Source organism: Schistocerca cancellata, chromosome 4 (assembly GCF_023864275.1).
Source record: "Schistocerca cancellata isolate TAMUIC-IGC-003103 chromosome 4, iqSchCanc2.1, whole genome shotgun sequence".
NCBI classification, from domain to species: Eukaryota; Metazoa; Arthropoda; class Insecta; order Orthoptera; family Acrididae; genus Schistocerca; species Schistocerca cancellata.
This window is the reverse complement of record NC_064629.1, coordinates 295,934,949-295,958,198: the sequence shown is the minus strand read 5'-3', so window position 1 is coordinate 295,958,198 and position 23,250 is coordinate 295,934,949. Positions and strand designations below refer to the sequence as shown.

General features: G+C 38.7%; 1 protein-coding gene across 1 annotated transcript in view; it reads left to right on the top strand.

The window, feature by feature from the left end:
• The window catches only part of LOC126184173 (probable serine/threonine-protein kinase kinX), a 36,692-nt gene extending 16,628 nt beyond the window's left edge, over positions 1–20,064 (top strand). The window contains exons 2-3 of the mRNA XM_049926542.1: positions 764–1,242; positions 20,059–20,064. Coding sequence (XP_049782499.1) covers positions 764–1,242; positions 20,059–20,064 — 485 coding nt within the window. The remainder of the gene's footprint in view (positions 1–763; positions 1,243–20,058) is intronic.
• The last annotated feature ends 3,186 nt before the right edge of the window (positions 20,065–23,250 follow it).

Here is a 23,250-nt window from a genome sequence, read left to right as displayed (position 1 = left end):
ACACTCCACTGAAGCACACCTGAAATCACTCTTACTTCTGAAGACTTCTCTCCATTGAGAATGACATGCTGCATTCTGTTATGTAGGAACTCTTCAATCCAATCACACCACTGGTCTGATAGTCCATATGCTCTTACTTTGTTCATTAAACGACTGTGGGGAACTGTATCAAAGACAGGGGGAAGAAATGGCAAGAGAGGGGAGGAGGGGGGAAGAAGGAAATGGACGGAGAGAGGGGAAAGAGGTGATGCACAGAGAGAGGGGGAGTAACAGACAAAGAGAGGGGGAGGTGGAGGTGGTCAGGGAGGAGGGGGGAAGGAGTGTAAGATGTATATCCAGTTCCAAAACATATTCAGCTATTGCAAAGCATTGCTGGGTCCACCAGCAATTACATGTTACTGCTTCCTACCACAGTGTCCACCTCGAGGGATTAAACATCATCATGACTGTAACCAATCAATGTAACAATCCCAAAGGCTTCAGCTCTACAATATTCCATTACCAATTTTTATCATAGAGCCACATTGAGACCCCCATCACACCCAAAGTGGTACTACGGGTGTCTTACTCCTGCATTAATAGTCACTTGGCATTAAAGCATGTATGTAACAAGTTTTGTTGAAATTCCTCTGGGAATTCTAAAGCTATTATGGAATGTAGACACATTCACTTCATCCTAATGCCAGATGTAATTTTGCTGTTTTTAACTGCTCATATTATGCTGATGCCTAATTGGATACTAATGATTTATTCCCTTTGGCAGAATACGGGGTATGTGAAGGTGATGCAGATGCATCGTTGGAGTCTTTTACAAGCCAGGGAAGGGGAAAAGAAAATGAGCAAGAAGAGAGAGTGCTGAAGAATGCAGAGACAGGAAACAAGATGGCAAAGGTGAAGGTAGAGGAGCCAGATGCGGAGGAAGATCTGACAGCGGGAGAGGAGCTAGAGAAGGAGGAATCGGATGAGTTGTTTATGGACATTGAGATACAGGAGAACAAGGTGAAGGTAGAGGAGCCAGAAGCAGAGGAAGATCTGACGGAAGGAGAGGAGCTAGAGAAGGAGGAATTGGATGAGTTGTTTGTGGACATTGAGATACAGGAGAACAAGGTGAAGGTAGAGGAGCCAGAAGCAGAGGAAGGTCAGACGGAGGGAGAGGAGCTAGAGAGGGAGGAATCGGATGAGTTGATTGTGGACATTGAGATAGAGGAGAACAAGGTGAAGAAAGAGGAGATAGAGGAGGAGGTGGAGGAGGAGGAGAAGGAGGAGGAGGAGAAGGAGAAGGAGGAGGAGGAGGAGGAGGAGAAGAAGGAGGAGGAGGTAGAGCATCAATCGGTCAGGTGTTACTTGGTTATGATAAGCAACATAACACTTCGCGAGTATTTTAAACATTACTGTCCACATTGTGATACAATAGGTTCCCATCTGATAAATGCCAACCCATATGTTGTACGACGTCGTCCTTCACTACGTGAATTTTTCAAAAACTACAAACCATATTAACATATGCACTGCAGGCTCCCAGAAAAACCTACAATGATGACAAATGCTGTGTAGAATTGGGGATGCATATAAAAGGTAAGCCACATGTATGATGTATTTCAGCCATAACTAATAGACCAATGATCTATATTAATAGAATAACAAAGTTCTGTAGGTGTGAGCTTTCGTTGCCAGGGTTGTAGTAATTTGCAACAGATTTATAAATCACTAGTTTATTGATTAGGTGAAGGAGGAGACAGTTTCTTTGAAGACTTCATATTCTGGTACAAAACAGAATTGAAGTGAATTGAGGTAAAGTACGTCTAGGCTGTAAGAATTACTGAAGACATGAAACCTAATGTATCAAAAATAATACATACAAAAGAACAGTGAAAGATAATCAGTACAAGAATCTGTGCTAAGCAATGTTATCAGTTTTGCTGACTGACTTTAAAGAAGCAATTGATAATGATTTACAATCTGTCCACTCCTTTTCTTTTTGATAGTGATTTTGTGAATATATCTTCTAGTTGGAATTCTGATCAGATGTAATGTGAAGAACTGAACCATTGTCTACATCCTTATGAATACAATTATGTTTTATGTCAGTTTTTTGGTCTTTCTATGATCGTTACTGATCCAACCGTAGGGTGCAGCAGACTTCTAGCAAAGCAACTCAATGTAGGTCAGTACCAAATGAGAATAGGAACAAAAGAGACTTGCTGCTAGGTAGTAGTCATAAGAGAGGTGTAGGCCAGATAGTATGGGACAAATTTGTAGTGGAATACTAGGTCACAAGTATTGTGAAGACAAGCACTAGCTTCAGCCAGGTGATAGAGGACATACGAAACTTGTGCAAAGAGGATCAGGTTACTATAGTTGGTGGGGCAGAGAACAGCCTGGCTAAGAACAGGAATTACAGAATAATGGGTGACCTGGATGAAACAGGAGTAGCAACCACATACACAAATGTGAGTTTTTTTAGAGGTTCTACAGTGCCCTGACCAGCCCTGGGGAAACACTGTTGTGAGCTCCAGACACCAGATTGAAAATGACTTACAAGTTTGGGGCACCCTCCATCGGTAATACTGGAATTCAGTGTGGTGTTGCCCACCCTTAGCCTTGATGACAGCTTCCACTCTCGCAGGAATATGTTCAATCAGCTGCTATCAGGTTTCTTGGAGAATGGCCATCCGCTCTTCACAGAGTGCTGCACTGAGGAGAGGTATCAATGTTGGGCAGTGAGGCCTGGCATGAAGTTAGTGTTCTTAAACATCCCAAAAGTGTCCTATAGAATTCACGTCAGCACTCTGTGCACGCCAGTCCATTACATGGATGTGTGCTCGATTGTGTTGAAAGATGCAATCGCCATCCCTGAACTGCTTTTCAACAGTGGGAAGCAAGAAGGTGCTGAAAACGTCAATGTAGGCCTGTGCTGTGACAGTGTCATGCAAAACAACAAGGGGTGCAAGCCCCTTCATGAAAAACACAAGAACACCATAACACCACCGCCTCAGAAGCCTCACCAGGCATTCGCTATATCCTTCCCCTGCCATTGGATCGCCACATTGTGTACCGTGATTTGTCGCTCCACACAACATTTTTCGACTGTTCAGTCGTCCATTCTTTACACTCCTTACACCAAGCGAGGCATCGTTTTCAATTTACCGGCATGATGTGTGGCTTATGAGCAGCCTTGCGGCCATGAAATTCAAGTTTTCTCGCCTCTCCCCTAACTGTCATAGTTCTTGCCATGGATCCTGATGCAGTTTGGAATTCCTGTATGATTGACTGGATAGATGTCTGCCTATTACAAATTACAACCCTCTTCAGCTGTGGGTGGCCTCTGTCAGTCAACCGATGAAGTCAGCCTGTACGCTTTTCTTCTGTACATGTCCCTTCATGTTTCCACTTAACTACCACATTGGAAACGGTGGACATAGGGATGTTTAGGAGTGTGAAAATCTCGCGTACAGACGTATGACATAAGTGACACCCAGTCACCTGACCACGTTCGAAGTCTGTTAGTTCTGCAGAGCGCCTGCTTCTGCTCTCTCACGATATCTAATAACTAGTGAGGTCACTGATATGTAGTAACCTGGCAGTCGGTGGCAGTACAATGTACCTAATATGAAAAATGTATGTTTTTGGGAGTTTCCAGATACTTTTGGTCACATTGTGTATGAGTGCAGTGTCAGTTGCTACAATTAGGAGATGGGAATATACTGCACTACTGGCCATTAAAATTGCTACACCACGAAGATGACATGCTACAGATGCGAAATTTAACCAACAGGAGGGACATGCTCTGATATGCAAATGATTAGCTTTTCAGAGCATTCACACAAGGTTGGCGCCAGTGGCGACACCTACAACGTACTGACATGAGGAAAGTTTCCAACCGATTTCTCATACGCAAACAGCAGTTGACCGGTGTTGCCTGGTGAAACGTTGTTGTAATGCCTCGTGTAAGGAGGAGAAATGCGTACCATCACGTTTCCGACTTTTATAAAGGTTGGATTGTAGCCTATCGCGATTGCCTATCGCGACATTACTGTTCGCGTTGGTTGAGATCCAATAAGTGTTAGCAGAATATGGAATTGGTGGGTTCAGGAGGGTAATACGGAACGCCATGCTGGATCCCAGCGGCCTCGTATCACTAGCAGTCGAGATGACAGGCATCTTATCTGCATGGCTGTAACAGATCGTGCAGCCACGTTTCGATCCCTGAGTCAACAGATGGGGATGTTTACAAGACGACAACCATCTGCCTGAACAGTTCGATGACGTTTGCAGCAGCATGGACTATCAGCTTGGAGACCATGGCTGTGGTTACCCTTGATGCTGCATCACAGACAGGAGCGCCTGGGATGGTGTACTCAATGACGAACCTGGGTGCACGAATGGCAAAATGTCATTTTTTCGGATGAATCCAGGTTCTGTTTACAGCATCATGATGGTTGCCTTCATGTTTGGTGCCATTGCGGTGAACGCACATTGTAAGCATGTATTCGTCATCGCCATACTGGCGTATCACCTGGCGTGATGGTATGGGGTGCCACTCGTTACATGTCTCGGTCACCTCTTGTTCCCATTGACGGCACTTTGAACAGTGGATGTTACATTTCAGATGTGTTATGACCCATGGCTCTACCCTTCATTCGATCCATGCGAAACCCTACATTTCAGCAGGATAATGCACGACCGCATATTGCAGGTCCTGTACGGGCCTTTCTGGATACAGAAAATGTTCGACTGCTGCCCTGGCCAGCACATTCTCCAGATCTCCCACCTATTGAAAACGTCTGGTCAATGGTGGCTGAGCAACTGGCTCATCACAATACGCCAGTCACTACTCTTGATGAACTGTGGTTTCGTGTTGAAGCTGCATGGGCAGCTGTACCTGTACACGCCATCCAAGCTCTGTTTCACTCAATGCCCAGGCGTATCAAGGCCGTTATTACGGCCAGAGGTGGTTGTTCTGGGTGCTGATTTCTCAGGATCTATGCACCCAAATTGCATGAAAATGTAATCACATGTCAGTTCTAGTATAATATATTTGTCCAATGAATACCTGTTTATCATCTGCATTTCTTCTTGGTGTAGAAATTTTAATGGCCAGTAGTGTAGGTAAGGCCTACGCCTGAGTAGGAGAGGGAAAGATACGTTGGCTGAGCTTCTTGCATGTAATACACACTGGGCTATCATCACAGATAGCAAGATGCCTGTACTTATTGATGTCAGAGGGGCTTTTCCTAAGTTGGATCAGGATTCAGGAACCCTGTTTTGCAAGAAATTTGAAAATAACACAAAAGCCACACAAAATGCTTAATAATTCACAGGAAGGTAACATCAGCTTATTTCATCAAAATATTAGAGGATTGAGTATTATGGTAGAAGAGCTTTTTGTCTGTTTGGAAAATATAGAGAGCTTTGAGAAGACAGACATCCTGTGCTGGTCTGTTCACCACATAACCACATGGTTAGATAAGTTACATATAAAAAAGTACACTATTGCAGCTTACTCATGCAGAAATAGCATAGGAAAGGGATGAGTTGTTACATACATTAAGACAGAAAAAAAGTTCAGAAGCCCTGAGGCAAGTATGTTTTGGATTGATCATCACACAGAAGTGCATGCGTATGAGTTAATGCTGAAAAGTAGTTCACTTTCGATTGTAACTCTATGGGTGGTCCATTGATAGTGACTGGGCCAAATATCTCACGAAATAAGCATCAAATGAAAAAAGTACAAAGAACAAAACTCGTCTAGCTTGCAGGGTGAAACCAGATGCTGCTGTAGTTGGCCCACTAGATGGTGCTGTCACAGATCAAACGGATATCAACTGCATTTTTTTAAATAGGAACCCTCATTTTTTATTAAATATTCATGTAGTATGTAAAGAAATATGAATGTTTTAGTTGAACCACTTTTCTCACTTTGTGATAGATGGCGCTGTAATAGTCACAAACATATAAGTACATGGTATCACATAACATTCCGTCAGTGCGGATGGTATTTGCTTCATGATACATTACCCATGTTGAAATGCACCGCTTACCAACTGTGGAAAAGGTCAATATCGTGTTGATGTATGGCTGTTGTTGTTGTGGTCTTCAGTCCTGAGACTGGTTTGATGCAGCTCTCCATGCTACTCTAACCTGTGCAAGCTTCTTCATCTCCCAGTACCTACTGCAACCTACATCCTTCTGAATCTGTTTAGTGTATTCATCTCTTGGTCTCCCTCTAAGATTTTTACCCTCCACGCTGCCCTCCAATACTAAATTGGTGATCCCTTGAGGCCTCAGAACATGTCCTACCAACCTATCCCTTCTTCTAGTTAAGTTGTGCCCCAAACTTCTCTTCTCCCCAATCCTATTCAGTACCTCCTCATTAGTTATATGGTCTACCCATCTAATCTTCAGCATTCTTCTGTAGCACCACATTTCAAAAGTTTCTATTCTCTTCTTGTCCAAACTAGTTATCGTCCATGTTTCACTTCCATACATGACTATACTCCATACAAATACTTTCAAAAACGACTTCCTGACACTTAAATCTATACTCCATGCTAACAAATTTCTCTTCTTCAGAAACGCTTTCCTTGCCATTGCCAGTCTACATTTGATATCCTCTCTACTTCGACCATCATCAGTTATTTTGCTCCCCAAATAGCAAAACTCCTTTACTACTTTAAGTATCTCATTTCCTAATCTAATTCCCTCAGCATCACCCGAATTAATTCGATTACATTCCATTATCCTCGTTTTGCTTTTGTTGATGTTCATCTTATACCCTTCTTTCATGACACTGTCCATTCCGTTCAACTGCTCTTCCAAGTCCTTTGCTGTCTCTGACAGAATTACAATATCATCGGCGAACCTTAAAGTTTTTATTTCTTCTCCCTGGATTTTAATACCTACTCCAAATTTTTCTTTTGTTTCCTTCACTGCTTGCTCAATATACAGATTGAATAGCATCGGGGATAGGCTACAACCCTGTCTCACTCCCTTCCCAACCACTGCTTGCCTTTCGTGCCCCTCGACTCTTATAACTGCCATCTGGTTTCTGTACAAATTGTAAATAGCCTTTCGCTCCCTGTATTTTACCCCTGCCACCTTCAGAATGTGAAAGACAGTATTCCAGTCAACATTGTCAGAAGCTTTCTCCAAGTCTACAAATGCTAGAAATGTAGGTTTGCCTTTCCTTAATCTAGGTTCAAAGATAAGTCGTAGGGTCAGTATTGCCTCACGTGTTCCAATATTTCTGCGGAATCCAAACTGATCTTCCCTGAGATAAGCTTCTACCAGTTTTTCCATTCGTCTGTAGAGAATACGCATTAGTATTTTGCATCCGTGACTTATTAAACTAATTGTTGTAATTTTCACATCTGTCAACACCTGCTTTCTTTGGGATCGGAATTATTATATTCTTCTTGAAGTCTGAGGGTATTTCGCTTGTCTCATACATCTTGCTCACCAGATGGTAGAGTTTTGTCAGGACTGGCTCTCCCAAGGCTGTCAGTAGTTCTAATGGAATGTTGTCTACTCCTGGGGCCTTGTTTCGACTCAGGTCTTTCAGTGCTCTGTCAAACTCTTCACGCAGTATAATATCTCCCATTTCATCTTCATCTACCTCCTCTTTCATTGCCATAATATTGTCCTCAAGTACATTGCCCTTGTATAGACCCTCTATATACTCCCTCCACCTTTCTGCTTTTCCTTCTTTGCTTAGAACTGGGTTTCCATCTGAGCTCTTGATATTCATACAAGTGGTTCTCTTTTCTCCAAAGGTCTCTTTAATTTTCCTGTAGGCAGTATCTATCTTACCCCTAGTGAGATAACCCTCTACATCCTTACATTTGTCCTCTAGCCATCCCTGCTTAGCCATTTTGCTCTTCCTGTCAATCTCGTTTTTGAGACGTTTGTATTCCTTTTTGCCCGCTTCATTTACTGCATTTTTGTATTTTCTCCTTTCATCAATTAAATTCAATATTTCATCTGTTACCCAAGGATTTCTACTAGCCCTTGTCTTTTTACCTACTAGGTCCTCTGCTGCCTTCACTACTTCATTTCTCAAAGCTACCCATTCTTCTTCTACTGTATTTCTTTCCCCCATTCCTGTCAATTGTTCCCTTATGCTCTCCCTGAAACTCTGTACAACCTCTGGTTCTTTCAGTTTCCTTAAATTCCCACCTTTTTGCAATTTCTTCAGTTTAATCTACAGTTCATAACCAATAGATTGTGGTCAGAGTCCACATCTTCCCCTGGAAATGTCCTACAATTTAAAACCTGATTCCTAAATCTCTGTCTCACCATTATATAATCTATCTGATACCTTTTAGTATCTCCAGGATTCTTCCATGTATACAACCTTCTTTTATGATTATTGAACCAAGTGTTAGCTATGATTAAGTTATGCTTTGTGCAAAATTCTACCAGGCGGCTTCCTCTTTCATTTCTTAGTCCCAATCCATATTCACCTACTACATTTCCTTCTCTCCCTTTTCCTACTACTGAACTGCAGTCACCCATGACTATTAAATTTTCGTCGCCCTTCACTATCTGAATAATTTCTTTTATTACATCATACATTTCTTCAATTTCTTCGTCATCTGCAGAGCTAGTTGGCATATAAACTTGTACTACTGTAGTAGGCGTGGGCTTCGTGTCTATCTTGGCCACAATAATGCGTTCACTATGCTGGTTGTAGTAGCTTACCCGCACTCCTATTTTTTTTATTCATTATTAAATCGACTCCTGTATTACCCGTATTTGATTCTGTATTTATAACCCTGTATTCACCTGACCAGAAGTCTTGTTCCTCCTGCCACCGAACTTCACTAATTCCCACTATATCTAACTTTAACCTATCCATTTCCCTTTTTAAATTTTCTAACCTACCTGCCCAATTAAGGGATCTGACATTCCACGCTCCGATCCATAGAATGCCAGTTTTCTTTCTCCTGATAACGACGTCCTCTTGAGTAGTCCCTGCCCGGAGATCCAAATGGGGGACTATTTTACCTCCGGAATATTTTACCCAAGAGGACGCCATCATCATTTAAACATACAGTAAAGCTGCGTGCCCTCGGGAAAAATTACGGCCATAGTTTCCCCTTGCTTTCAGCCGTTTGCAGTACCAGCACAGCAAGGCTGTTTTGGTTAGTGTTACAAGGCCAGATCAGTCAATCATCCAGACTGTTGCCCCTGCAACTGCTGAAAAGGCTGCTGCCCCTGTTCAGGAACGACACGTTTGTCTGGCCTCTCAACAGATACCCCTCTGTTGTGGTTGTACCTACCGTACGGCTATCTGTATCACTGAGGCACGCTAGCCTCCCCACCAACGGCAAGGTCCAAGGTTCTTGGGGGGGAAGGATGTATGGCTATTGTGATCAAAATGCCCAATGGGTGTGTGCTAGGTATGCTGCTCGGTATCCTGGACGACAACATCCAATTGTCCGGAGTGTTGTCCAGATAGTTACGTTATTTAAGGAAACAGGAAGTGTTCAGGCACATGTGAAACATCAACCACGACTTGCAACAAATGATGATGTCCAAGTAGGTGTTTTAGATGCTGTCACGGCTAATCCGCACTTTAGTAGCAAGCAAATTGCGCGAGTATCGGGAATCTCAAAAACGTCGGTGTTGAGAATGCTACATCAACATCGATAGCACCCGTACCATATTTCTATGCACCACGAATTGCATGGCAACGACTTTGAATGTCGTGTACAGTTCTGCCACTGGGCACAAGAGAAATTATGGGATGATGACAGATTTTTTGCATGCATTCTGTTTAGCGACGAAGCGTCATTCACCAACATCGGTAACGTAAATCTGCATAATATGCACTATTGGGCAGCGGAAAATCCACGATGGCTGTGACAAGTGGAGCATCAGCGACCTTAGCGGGTTAATGTATGGTGCGGCATTATGGGAGGAAGGATAATTGGCCTCCATTTTATCGATGACAATCTAAATGGTGCAACGTATGCTGATTTCCTACGTAATGTTCTACTGATGTTACTACAAGATGTTTCACTGCACGATAGAATGGCGATGTACTTCCAACATGCTGGATGTCCAGCACATAGATCGCATGTGATTGATGCGGTATTGAATAGCAGATTTCATGACAGGTGGATTGGTGATCAAAGCACCATATCATGGCTCACACGTTCACTGGATCTGATGTCCCCGGATTTCTTTCTGTGGGGAAAGTTGAAGGATATTTGCTATCGTGATCCACCGACAGTGCCTGACAACATGCATCAGCGCATTGTCAATGCATGTGTGAACATTATGGAAGGTGAATTACTAGCTGTTGAGAGGGATGTCGTTACACGTGTTGCCAAGTGCATTGAGGTTGACGGACATCATTTTGAGCATTTGTTGTATTAATGTGGTATTTACAGGTAATCACGCTGTAACAGCATGCGTTCTCAGAAATGATAAGTCCATGAAGGTACATGTATCACGTTGGAACAACCGAAATAAAATGTTCAAACTTACCTACGTTCTGTATTTTAATTTAAAAAACCTACCTTTTACCAACTGTTCATCTAAAATTGTGAGCCATATGTTTGTGAGTATTACAGTGCCATCTATCGCAAAGTGAAAAAAGTGATCCAACTAAAACATTAATATTTCTACATACTACACAAATATGCAATAAAAAATGGGGTTCCGATTTAAAAAAAACACAGTTGATATCCATTTGATCTATGGCAGCGCCATCTAACGGGCCAACCATAGCGCCATCTGGTTTCTCCCTTCAAGCTAGACAAGTTTCGTTCTTTGTAGTTTGTTCGTTCGACCCTTATTGCGTGAGATATTTGGCCCAGTCACGATCAGTGGAACACTCTGTATATAGAACCCCACTGGGAAATTTTGAACTATTTATGTGAAATCTGGGTGCCTTACTGTGCTATCTGTCAGACAGAAGCGAGCAATTAATAGTCTATGGTGACTTCATTGTAGATTTTCTAAATGATTCTGATAGGAAAAATGATCTGGAAACCTTATTTGGATCCTACAACTGGTCTCAGTAATTAACTTTCCAACACAGCTGGATAAAGACAGTAGGACCATAATTGATAATGTTTTCTTTGATGAAGCTCAAAGTAAGAAAATTACTTTTTACACAGTGACAAATGCTCTCTCTAATTATGAGGCACAATTAGGATAAACAACATAGTACCTTACAGTATGCATACTCTTCAGTGGCAACCAATAAGAATAATTAATCTCTCTAGGACAAATGTTTTTAAGAATAGTTTACAGGAGAAGATATGGTATGTAATTTATAATGAGCCAAATTTAGCTTATAATTTAATCTGTTCCAAGATAAATTCATATCATTATTTGAAAACAGCTTTCCACAGAAGCTAATCAACAGTGACACTAAATAGCCATGTAAAAAGCCATGGATCACTAGAGGATTCAACTGCCTTGTGAAAGGAAAAGGGAAATGTGTCTTTTGTCAAAAACAAGTAGGGATCCTGCAGTAGTCACACACTACAAAAATCACTCAAAATTACTAAAAAGGGTTACTTTAAAAAATCAAAGAACATGAACATACTGTCAGAAATCAGTACTTCTGACAACAGACTTAGGCTATATGGAATTTAGTGAAATGAGAGAGAGCCACAGAACATGACAGCATCACTGCTGAACTGAATGGAAGGGCTATAAATGATGAATCACAGGTAGCAAATGCATTTAATAATCATTTCTTAAATATAGTACAAAGCATAGGGACAAACTGTTCAAGTGTAAAATCACAGTGGTATGTTTAAAATGTAACTTTCATAAAATTCAGTCATATGAATGTATCACCAACGTCTCCTTCTGAAATTAAGAAACTTAACCACTCTCTCAAAAAGAAAAGCTCATCTAGTTTTGATGATGTTTCCAATTGAATACTAAGAATTTGTTCCCATGTAATAGACCTCATCTTATCTTAAATATGTAATGCATCACTAACTCAAGGCATTTTTTCAGAGAGACTGAAATATGGTATTTATAAACCCTTTTTCAGAAAGGTGACAAGGGTGAGGTCAGTAACTATCAACATGTTTGTCTGGTGACATTATTCGACAAAATTTTTGAGTAGATGTGTATTAGAATAGTATCTCATCTTAACAACAGTAGTATCTTCAGCTAATCACAGTTTGTGTTTCAGAAGGGGTTCTCTACTGAGAATGCCATTTACACGTTCACTCAGCAGATTTCACAAGAATTAAATAATAAAATAGTGTCAGTTGGTATTTTCAGCAACCTCTCTAAGGGATTTGACTGTGTGAATCACAGTATTTTCCCAAATAAGTTGATGCTTTTGGGACTGCTAGTATAGCCAACCAATGGATAATTTCATAGCTATCGAAAAGAATGCAGAAAGCTGTACATAGTAATTCAAGCAGTATAGTCCAGGAACATAATTCTGACTGTGGACAAATCACATATGGGGTGCCCCAAGGTTCAGTCTTAGGTTCACTACTGTTCCACATGTATGTAAGCATCTTTCGTCTAGTATACAACAAGCAGAATCAGTTCTTTTTGCAGATGATATGAGTACTGTAATCAATCCAAACATACATACAGAAACAGCAGAAATGGTGAACAAAGTTCTTAAAACTATCATTGACTGCTTTTCTGCAAATGATTGCACCTTCAATTTTAGAAAGACACAACAGATTAGGGTCTGCACATCTAGAGCTACTACACCAATGATAAGTGTAACATATGGTGAGGAAATAATAAATAGAATGGAAACTTCAAAAGTCTTAGGGTTCCATATCAATGAGAACTGAAATTGCAAAAGACACATTTTGGAACTCCTAAAACAACTTAGTTCAGCCACATCAGAATCATTGCAAATCAGTAAGTTGATATATTTTGCCTATTTGAATTCGATAATGTGATATGGAATAATGTTCTGGGGTACCTCATGTTTAAGGAAGTCTTCATTTTTCTGTAAGAATAATATGTGGTGCTAACCCTTCATCATCTTGCAGATATTTGTTTAAGGAGTTAGTCGTTCTGACTACTGCTTCACAGTATATTTATTCCCTCATGTAGTTTGTTGTAAGTAATCTACTACAGATCAAAAGGAACTATGAGATTCATGATAACAATATCAGAGGAAAAAATGGAATTCATTACTCCACAGAAAGATTAGTTTTAGCACAAAAAGGGGTGCACAATGCTGCTATAATAATTTTTGATCACTTAATCAGTGATATAAAATGTCCAACGGACAACAAAGTAAAATTTGAGGCCATCTGAGAAAGTTTCTACTTGACAACTCCTTTTTCTATTACTGTAATGTGTAAAAGGTGGTGGGTAGGAATTACTAACTCACATCTGTATATCTTTTTTTCTTTTGTAATTAAAATTAACTTAGGAATGTTCAGAATGTAACTGTACATACAAATTAATTTGTGGTGTGAATGCAAAATCCCCTTCCACGTCATTACAATGTATTGCGCAAAATGATCCATGGAACATCAAAATAACTAACTAACTTTTCATGAATTGTAAATTACTTTCATTTTCTATAACAAGTTGAGTGTTCCTTCATTCTAACGTCAAGTTTCTAAAGCTATAAGCAAACCCATGTGATTTTAAACTGCCTCACACACTGAAACATAACTTGCTTTGGAGTTTATCTGATCATGCAATTTTACCTGTGAGCTGACCAGGTAAGAAGTCCACTATACATTACACTAACACAGACTTTTTTCTGAAGGCCATACAGCTATCACTTTGTGAATTTTTGGAGATGTTGATGGTCAGAGTACATTTACTATTGAAATTCATAATTAGTTTTAAATTAATACATTATTTTGTCTGTTGTTAAACAATTTGTACCATTACAAACAAGTATAGTGTCTCTGTATTTGAAAGTTATCACATATTTTGTGATCAGGTGCAATAAATGAAGTATGAAAATAAGCCTGTTTGTGCTGAGTTTATTTTAATGTGCAACAGCTTACAACAAATGGCAGACAATGATACACACACAGAATAAAAAGCAAAAGCCAAAGCACCTAAAGAATGAAAGGTAACACAAATCAAAGAAAAACAGTGTTGCTTCCTTAAAATAACATTAACATTGTACCATTAACACCCTCCCTCAATGTTAATTATCAGTGTTACAAAAACAAATTGCCATCTCTAAGTAAGTCCTAACAAGGCTCTAAATTTTTCAAATTTTATTTTGCCTAGTGACTTTGTTAGAACATCAGATTGTTGGTCACTTGTGCTAATGTACTTTAACATAGCTTTGTAATTTAAAACTTTTCAGAATAAAATTTTCACACCTATATGCTTTAGTTTATGATAGAACTGTGGGTCCTTGCAAAGGCTTATTACTGGTACATTGTCTTCATAAATGACAATAGTTCTTTGACTGCCAGAAAGACGATGATACAAATTATTAAGCCAACAGGCTTCACTAGTTGCCTTGCTTAAGGCTACAATTTCAAATTCTGTTAATAACAGAGACGCCGTGGGTTGCTTCTTAGATACCCATGAAACACTACAACTAAAACTTTGAAAAGATATCCACTTGTGGACTTTCTGTCCACTCTGTCACCAGACCAATCAGAGTTCACATAAAGGATCAGTAAACCTTTCATCTGTATCATATAACAGACTCAGTTTTACACTTTCCTTAATGTAACACAAGACACGTTTCAAAGAATTCCATAAATCCACAGTTGCAGATGACTGGTACCTGCTTATAATACTTACAACTATGCAAATATCTGGTCTGGAACCTAACATAGCATTCATCAGTGACCCTATTAATTTTCTACACCTTTTCTCGATGTTTTCATTTCAGGTTTTTATCTTTTCAACATAGTATGATCAAAATTCTCTTCCATGGCGGTTGAAACAGAACTGCATTTAAACATATCATAAACTTTCAACCTTTTTTCAAAGTAGGTACTTAGGCAAATAATAATAGTACCATACCTTAAATTTTGAACAATATAAATTCCTACATAGTTCGTAATCGTACCCAAATCTTTCACTTTAATGTTATCACTCAATAACAGCTTTAAATTGTCAGTTTCACTCTGGGAAGTTGGAGCTATCAGCAGATCATTAGTGTAAAGAAGAATGTATGCTTTATGGCCATTTTCTATCTTTACATACAGGCAATACTCAAAATCACTTCTAACAAATCCTAAGCCAATTATTATGTGTGAAATTTAACATTCCAATTTTTGGGCAAGTTCTTTAAACCATACAGAGACTTTCTAAGTTTACAAACTTTACCATTCATTTTACTGCAATGTCCAGTACATAATTTAACATAAAAGTCTCCAAATATGTCTGCATTAAGAATGGACTACAACATCCACTTGATAGATGGGAAAGTTATTATCATTGCAAAAAACCTGAAAAAGTCTCATTGATGTTAGTTTTGCTATTGGACTGTATATCTCTGAATAAGATAAGCTTTGTTGGAAACTTTTTGCTACAAGATGAGCTTTATAAGAAACAACATTACCTTTTTCATTTCTGTTTTGCCTAAAAACCCACATTGTGTCAGTAAAATCACAATCATTTGGCTTATATACATATTCCCACTGTTGGTTTCTTCCAGGGCTTGCAGCTCTCGTGCTATGGCATCTCTCCAATTTTTAGCTTCACTACCAGACTTTGCTTCAGCGTAGGTGCTGGTGTCTTCATCATTCATTGCTTTTAACAGGCCCAGCTCATAATCCTTCAATTAATTTGAGTGTTGAATTTTTCTGGTGGGTGTAAAGTTTTATATCTTCTTGTCATCAAAAACTACATCTTCCTCTGCATCTCAAAAGAAATGTCTCTGTTTTCACTGTCTTCACTGACTTGTTGTTCTCCTCTAGGCTGACTTTTATTTTCTTCCACAGCCTCAGTCTTCATTTCTTCCTTTTGTTCCTCCAAATCTGAAGTTTTATGTTCTCTTCATCACAACAAATAGGATCTGATTCTTTTGCATGAACATCAGTTTTCTTTTCCCTTTCAGATACTGCTGGTGGAATGAAAATTACATCTCAATGCACCTTAATTGTCTTTGTCAAAGGTAGAAATACTCTGCACCCCTTCTCATCATTAACAGAGCCCATAAATAAATGTATCTTGTTTTGGTGGCCTTGTTTCAGTCTCTTTTCTTCCAGTGCAAGGGCAGAGACATGAGTTCCAAATATTGTCAGATATGCTAAGGGTAATTCTCTCCTCTAAAAAGCCTTAAAAGGAGTTTTACCTTCTACAGGGCTTGGACCAGTTTCATTTAATACATAAGCAGCCATATTAACAGCTTCGTCGCAGAAATGTTTGGGCATTCCTGAAATCATTGAACAAACAGCTTCAACCAAGGTGCCCACTTGGCCTTTCAGCTCTTCCATTTCGCTGTGGTGTGTACACAACAGTTCTTTGGCAGGTTGTGCCATTTTCACTCAAAAATGTACCTAAGTCAATATTCATAAGCTCCAGGCCATTATCACACTTTAGAACTTTAATTTTCAGACCAGTTTCTATCTCAATTTTTGCTATAAAATTCCTATTCAAACCTTTAACTTAATTCTTCTGTTTCATAAGGAATACTTTGTGATAACCAAAGAAGTCATCTTTCGAAAGCAAAAAATATCTTGCTCCTCTAAGCGAACTCATCTCCTTGGGTCCACAGATGACTGCATGAACAGTTCAAGTGGGGCATTAGCTCTTGACAAACTGGAAGGGAAGGGCAAGTGGTGATGTTTACCTACCAAAAATTTTTCACAAGTTACAAAGTCGTCTATGAAGCTCACTCCTTTATGTGACAAAAACTCTTTCATAGGCGTAATGCTCTGGTGGCACAATTTTTTATGCCAGGCACTCAAGATTTCAACACATTGAGACAAACTGACCAGGCCACTATCAATACTGACTGACGAAAGCTCACTAGTATCACTACTCTCAACCACTGTCTGTGTTGTATTCGCGCACATAAAAGTAACCATTGGCAGTTCTGATTGTGTTCTGCTTAGTGGAAACAACATACGATACATTTTGTTGACATATTTGGATAATGCACAAACTTCACCTTTACTGTTCAAGAATTCACATTGTTTCTTGTTTGACCCTAAACACATATTTTAGTCTAACACAGTTCCTGCAGAAAACAGACTGAATTTCAGTTCAAGCACAAAAAGCACTCCACTAAGTACTGGTTTGATAAATTTAACTCTGTTCCATGCATACAGTTCCATAGTGCTATGCCCAATCACATAAAGAAGTTTACCACCACCCACAGTAACTTTCATTTGCACACTGTCCAGTCTTCTAAACAGTTCTCTGTTATTGCACATGTGCTCTCTAGCACCTTTTTGCATTCCTTCAATTTCAACAACCTGCAATTTGACTTCGGATGACCTCTTTTCTTACAATAATTGCACCTTCTCATTTCTCTCTTCGCTTTACGTCTAAAGTCATTTGCAAAATGGACCTCCTTACTACAAGCATACCAGGTAATTTTTTGCTGCCTGCTTACAATGGCCAAAGCTACCTCCGGCTAATCGGACTGATTATTTCTCTCTTCCTCAATGAGTAGTCTTTAAGTTAACTCATTAAGCATTTTCTTCTCAAAGGACATGGACTCCCATGCTGAATGGAAATATTTATATCACTCTAGCAATGACATTAACACTTTTGTTATTACCATTTTATCTGAAAGTGGTTCACTCACTTGCTTCAATTTTGTGTTGATTTCTTCTATTTTCAACACAACTGTAACCTCGGAGTCATCACCAAACTGAAGCAAGAAAAACTTTTGCTGAAGTAGTTGAATACTCACTATAGATTCCTTCTCATATACAGTCTTCAGTTTTGTCCACATGCCGGCTGACATCACAAATGAAAGTAGATGAGTGAGTGGTGCTACCAGCATCTGCATTACAACAAGTTCCTGTGCTTTTGCGTCCTTTTCGAGCCATGTTTTTACTTCATCTTCTTTCTCCTGTGGTCATTTAATAATAATGCCATTGAAGATATCTAAATGGTCTTTCCCTCTGAATATCAGTTCCATTTTGAATTTCACACTGTCCAGTTGTCTCCTCCAGACAACTTTCGACACTGAAATTAATGCCTAGATTGTTCCATTGTGCCATGCAAACACTATATTGGTAATGTCAAATTTTGATGTTACACGACACCACCAAACATATCTCTACCAATACACTCAAAAACAGACTTATGCTCCTGGGCCTATAACCTATGATCATGTGCAATAACTGAAGCAGGAAAATAAGCCTGCTTATGCAAAGTTTATTTTAATGTGCAACAGCTTACAACTAATGGCAGACAACAATACACACAAAGAATAAACAGCAAAAGCCAAAGCATCTAAAGAATGTAAGATAATACAAATAAAAGAAAAACAGTGTTGCTTCTTTAAGATAACATTAATTTTGTAGCATTAACATATTCATTAGCTAGACAACAGTCCAAATTGTAACTGTGAAATGTAGACAATAGGGGAAATATCGAGGTTGTAATTGCTTTTTTTTTTTCTGAGAGTCATCTAATATAGCCCTCTCGGCAAGTTAATAATTCCTCACAGTTTTGTCAGATTTCCAATCCAATAGTGTATTTGGGATCAACTGTGTTACTGAGATGAATCTTGAACCCTACTAGTATTTTGTTTTCATTGCTGAAAAGACCACTTGGGCATAAAGTTAAAGTTTAAAACACAAAATTGTATGAATGTGGGTGTGTGAAATCAGAAACCTTAACAAAATGAACGAATTTTTAATTGCAATACAAAGGAGATTGCTTCAGCCCATAAAGGCTTTTCCTTAGTGTGTAATTAAAATTTATGCCATCACTGCTGAAACATTGAGGTTGTTCCATAAAAATCTCTTCTTGTAGGTTACCATTAATAAATACACTTTTTATATCAAACTTCTTCATGTGCATGTCATACACTTTAGCCAAAGTAAAGAAGATAGAAAATGACTCCCACCTAATAACACATAAAAACTTTCTCTATAACCTAATTCAAGGTTACTGGGTATATCCTTTGACACACAATTTAGCTTTCACTCTGTTATCATACACTCACCATCTTGAATTGGAACTTTGTTGCTGCTTGACAGTTCACTTGAGAATAGTTTTGTTCATTTCTGTCTTTTATGCCATCTCCAGAGGTGAAACCATGACTCAGAGGCAATGAAAGTGAAAGCTATTGACTGTTGTGGAAAGTGTATAACGTGTGATTTTTGCCAATAATTATAGTTCAATAGGGGTGTAAATCAGTGGTTTGCATTCTTTTAAATCAGCTAGAATACCTGTTGGTGACACATCATATTGATGACTCAAATATTTTTGAGAAGTATTTTGAAGTGGAATAAAACTTTTGCTCTGCATCTGAGCATGAGCTACACAGTACTTTCTGGAAAATTAAAACTGTACATTCGAGCCCATAGTTTTGCCTTAACAACTAAGCCATCTGCACACCTCTCAGTCTCCCACTTGACTCATGAAACTGCCAGAGTGTCTCTTCCACTCTTCCATACATTACAGAAGTTCTCCAGTACACCTAATGGACATACTCTTGGATGAAAGATATTGCACAGACTGGATTAGCCACAGAGTGGAGTTTTATCTAGATTTAAAATTACACTCAGCAGCCTAGCACTAGTCCAGGAGGGTATGCAGTTGGCCTTCCATGGAACTGTGGACATTAGGAGGGTGGTGATGGCAGATTGAAGCTTCAAGCTGGTCTTTGGATTGTTTTTGGATGGCTGTGGTGGTAAGAGAATCCACAGTGGAACATAAAATTGCTGTGCACAGGTTTTATTAGTCAGCAAGTTTCATCTTTCAGATGTTTTGTTTGTTCTTATTTCCTAATCGTGTTTTCATTTCTACTTCAAACTTTGCATTGTCTTTTGTTTCATCTCACCACAACACAATAATTATATGATTAAATTCAAACTATCTGACAACTCATTAGTCTTTCTGTTCTGATAATGATACTTTTTATTCATCATGGTGCTACATTACATTTGTCTTCATTTAGCTGAAACAGGTGTTACTGTTTTTCAGGCTTGAATGTGGCCTACATGGAGCAAGAGTCCTTCTGCATATACAGAGAATTTTTGGTGCAGCAGTATTTATTGTTCTCAGCAGTAGTTTTGTATAGTTCCTGAACTTCAAAGGTTCATTTATTTACCACGTTTTTTTTTTATTTTTGGTTAATATACTGCATTAAGAATGAACTTCCAAGGAATTTGGTATAATGGTAATGACTCTTCACAGTTACTTTAAGTTATGTAATATCTACTGCAGATTTGTTTAGACACATGTCAGCTAAAGTATTCATACAGTATGTTAAAGAAAACTTTCACCTAGTACTCTGAGTAGTAGTGACAGGTATTTTTCATCACATTCCAAAATCCTCAGTGGCTTCATGCTGAATGGAACTGACATGTTCTGCAATAAACACTAAAGCAACTTTGATGTGTTGCCACTTATGATTAAGTTATAATGTAAGATATGTATGTGTCAAACACCAAGTGTTATAACATATTGTCATATAAGTGACTTCATTTCTAACAGCATTTATTCATTTAATTATATTATTTTAGTACCTTAAATAAAGAAACATCATCATGTAACTTTCTTACCATTGTAATGGTATAAATATTTCTTGGGATGACATTGTAGAATATTGTGTTGTACTGCGAGATTTTATTTCTAATAGCATTTCTTCATGTAATTATAGCATTTTAGTAAATAAATAAGTATTATCATAATGGTTTCAGCAAATAAGAAAGCAGATGTTTTGTAACTTTCATGCTATTGTACTGTGACAAATATTTCTTGGGCTGAGACTCAGAAATATTGCTTTGTCAGTATCCTAGGTGAAGGTTGTGCAGTATAGCATCATGTGGCATTGTGGAACATATAGTAGTACCTGACTTGCTGTGTGATACCTGCTTTGAGCAAGGCAGCAATGAAATATTCTGTGTAAATCCTTAGACATAGCAGGCAACATTACTTTCTTGGTACATGATAAACTGTTAGACCTCATGGAACCTAGGATCATCACAAAGATGTGCTGTATTCCTCGTCCCCTTACAGTCACTTTTAGTGCAGCAGATATCAGCAATTAAAATCCAATCCTCTGTCTCACATGCCATACCAACGCAGTACTGTGTTGCCTGAAATGACACTTGATGCAGCTCATTTATTGAGTGTGAAGGTATATGGAACCTGGGAACTTACAGGAAACGCCTAAGAATGGTCTTAGACACCCAGATTAAATTTAACAAACTGATATAGTGCAAGAGAACTGCCAATAATCTGGGATGAAGTGAGAAGTATGAATAAGCATTACCAGTTTTAATTTTATTTCTTACCAGTGCCAAAAAATGGAAGTAATTGGTGCCCCAGAAGGTGCTGTACAGGTGCATAGGGCCTCAAGTGGTAAGTAATTGTCAGGATATACAATGATCCGGATGTCCAATTTACATGAAAATGGAACAGGAAGTTTAAAAGGTAAATCATACCATGCTGGTTCAAGAGCTGAGAGTGAGTCACCTATTCAACCCATGCTCTGTTCACATCTCCTATCCAATACATGATACTTCTCTTAATCACTCTATTGGCTACATCACCATGCAGGAAAGCTTGGTCTGTCAGTATCCTTTCTAGAGTGAACCACCCCAAGCCTGAATTACTGGTTGAATCTGTTATGTAGGACATGTGAGGGAGTGCCAAGGACTGACTGTGAAATCAAGTAGAATGAAAATTTTCTAATTTTTAATAAATTATTCTGGTACCCCTTAGACTGATTGTGGCTTGCAAATCCTTTCCCCTCCTGTGGAAGTGGTGACTGCATTGTTTACAGCTTGTCACAAGCTTCCATGAACAGACGGACTGCCTGGATGGGGGCTATAAATTCTAAGGGTTACACAAATGAAATATCTGAAAATTTTTCAGAAGGGAATGTATAACTGGTAACAAGCAGCAATATAATTTGTATCAATATACAGGCCTCAATGGATGTTGTAATATAACACCTGCCAATGAGGTTGGAGTGAGGCTTTTTAAGCTGGCCCTGGGTTCTCTAGGTGGTTGGGCTATGGGGATGATGGTATCTCCTACAGCAGCAGACTAGCTCAAGATATAGCCACAACTGTTCTTCTGCAAAACTTGGACAACTAGTATGAGCCTAGAGCATTGGTTGCTAGGCTAAAGTACTTGTTGGCATAGGAGGAGGACTGTGCACTCAGTAACGAGCCGCATTAGAATTACATTTAGTAATCATTTGTAAAATAATAGGCATCATTGCCTAAATAACCAACCATAGGTAACAGTAATTAACTACAACAGTGAGTGTCTTAAAATTAAAGGCTTTTCAAAACTGAGAATTAATGTAAATAGGTATTTGACATGCCTTTCCTTCATAATGAGCCATGATGAACTATCTCCAATAATTTACCATCCCCAGTGCACTGTAGGCCTGGTGCAAAACTAAACTTGACAAATTAGAGACAGCTGAGTTAAAACACTGAAGCATGATATGTTTCTGTTTAAGCACCTAGCAAGATTTAAGTACATTCCCTTTCTGAAATAAATTAAAACAAGTCACCCCTCACCTTGGATCTATTTTAAATGCATCATTTAGATGGTGGTGCCCAAGTTTAAAATCTTTTTTGTGGCAAGTCCTTGCTGAATTAATGTAACAGTAGGCAAAAGAAAGAAAATAAAATGCTCTCAGTATTTTCCAACAATTTCAGACAATGGCATCCTACACCCTTGACTACTAGTGTAGTAATTTCCATTAAAACTACAATTATAGCCATTACATGAATGTATGTGGGTTTTATACATTAGTCAGTTTGGTGCACACTCTTCTATTCATGTGTAGTTTTCTAACTTCGGAGAACATTATAAGAACTTTGACATCTCTGCATTTCCTACAAAAATGTTTAATTAATGCTTGAATTAACACAAAAACTAAACTGCTATAAAAACCATGCCCCTATGGAGGAGTTAAAGTTCCATGAATCCTTGTGTCAATAAGTAAGACTCCACATACAAAGTCATTTATCTATTAGTCGAGGTAATAACATATCTACCCTCTTTTGTTTCCTTTTAAACTTTAAGGAGAATATACTTTACAAGTTAAAAATGTATAATTTTGAGTAGGGGAGAGTGGGGCACATTGAACCATAAAAAATATTTCTTCGTGTTACTCATGCAATAATTTTATTACAGAGTTGTGATTTA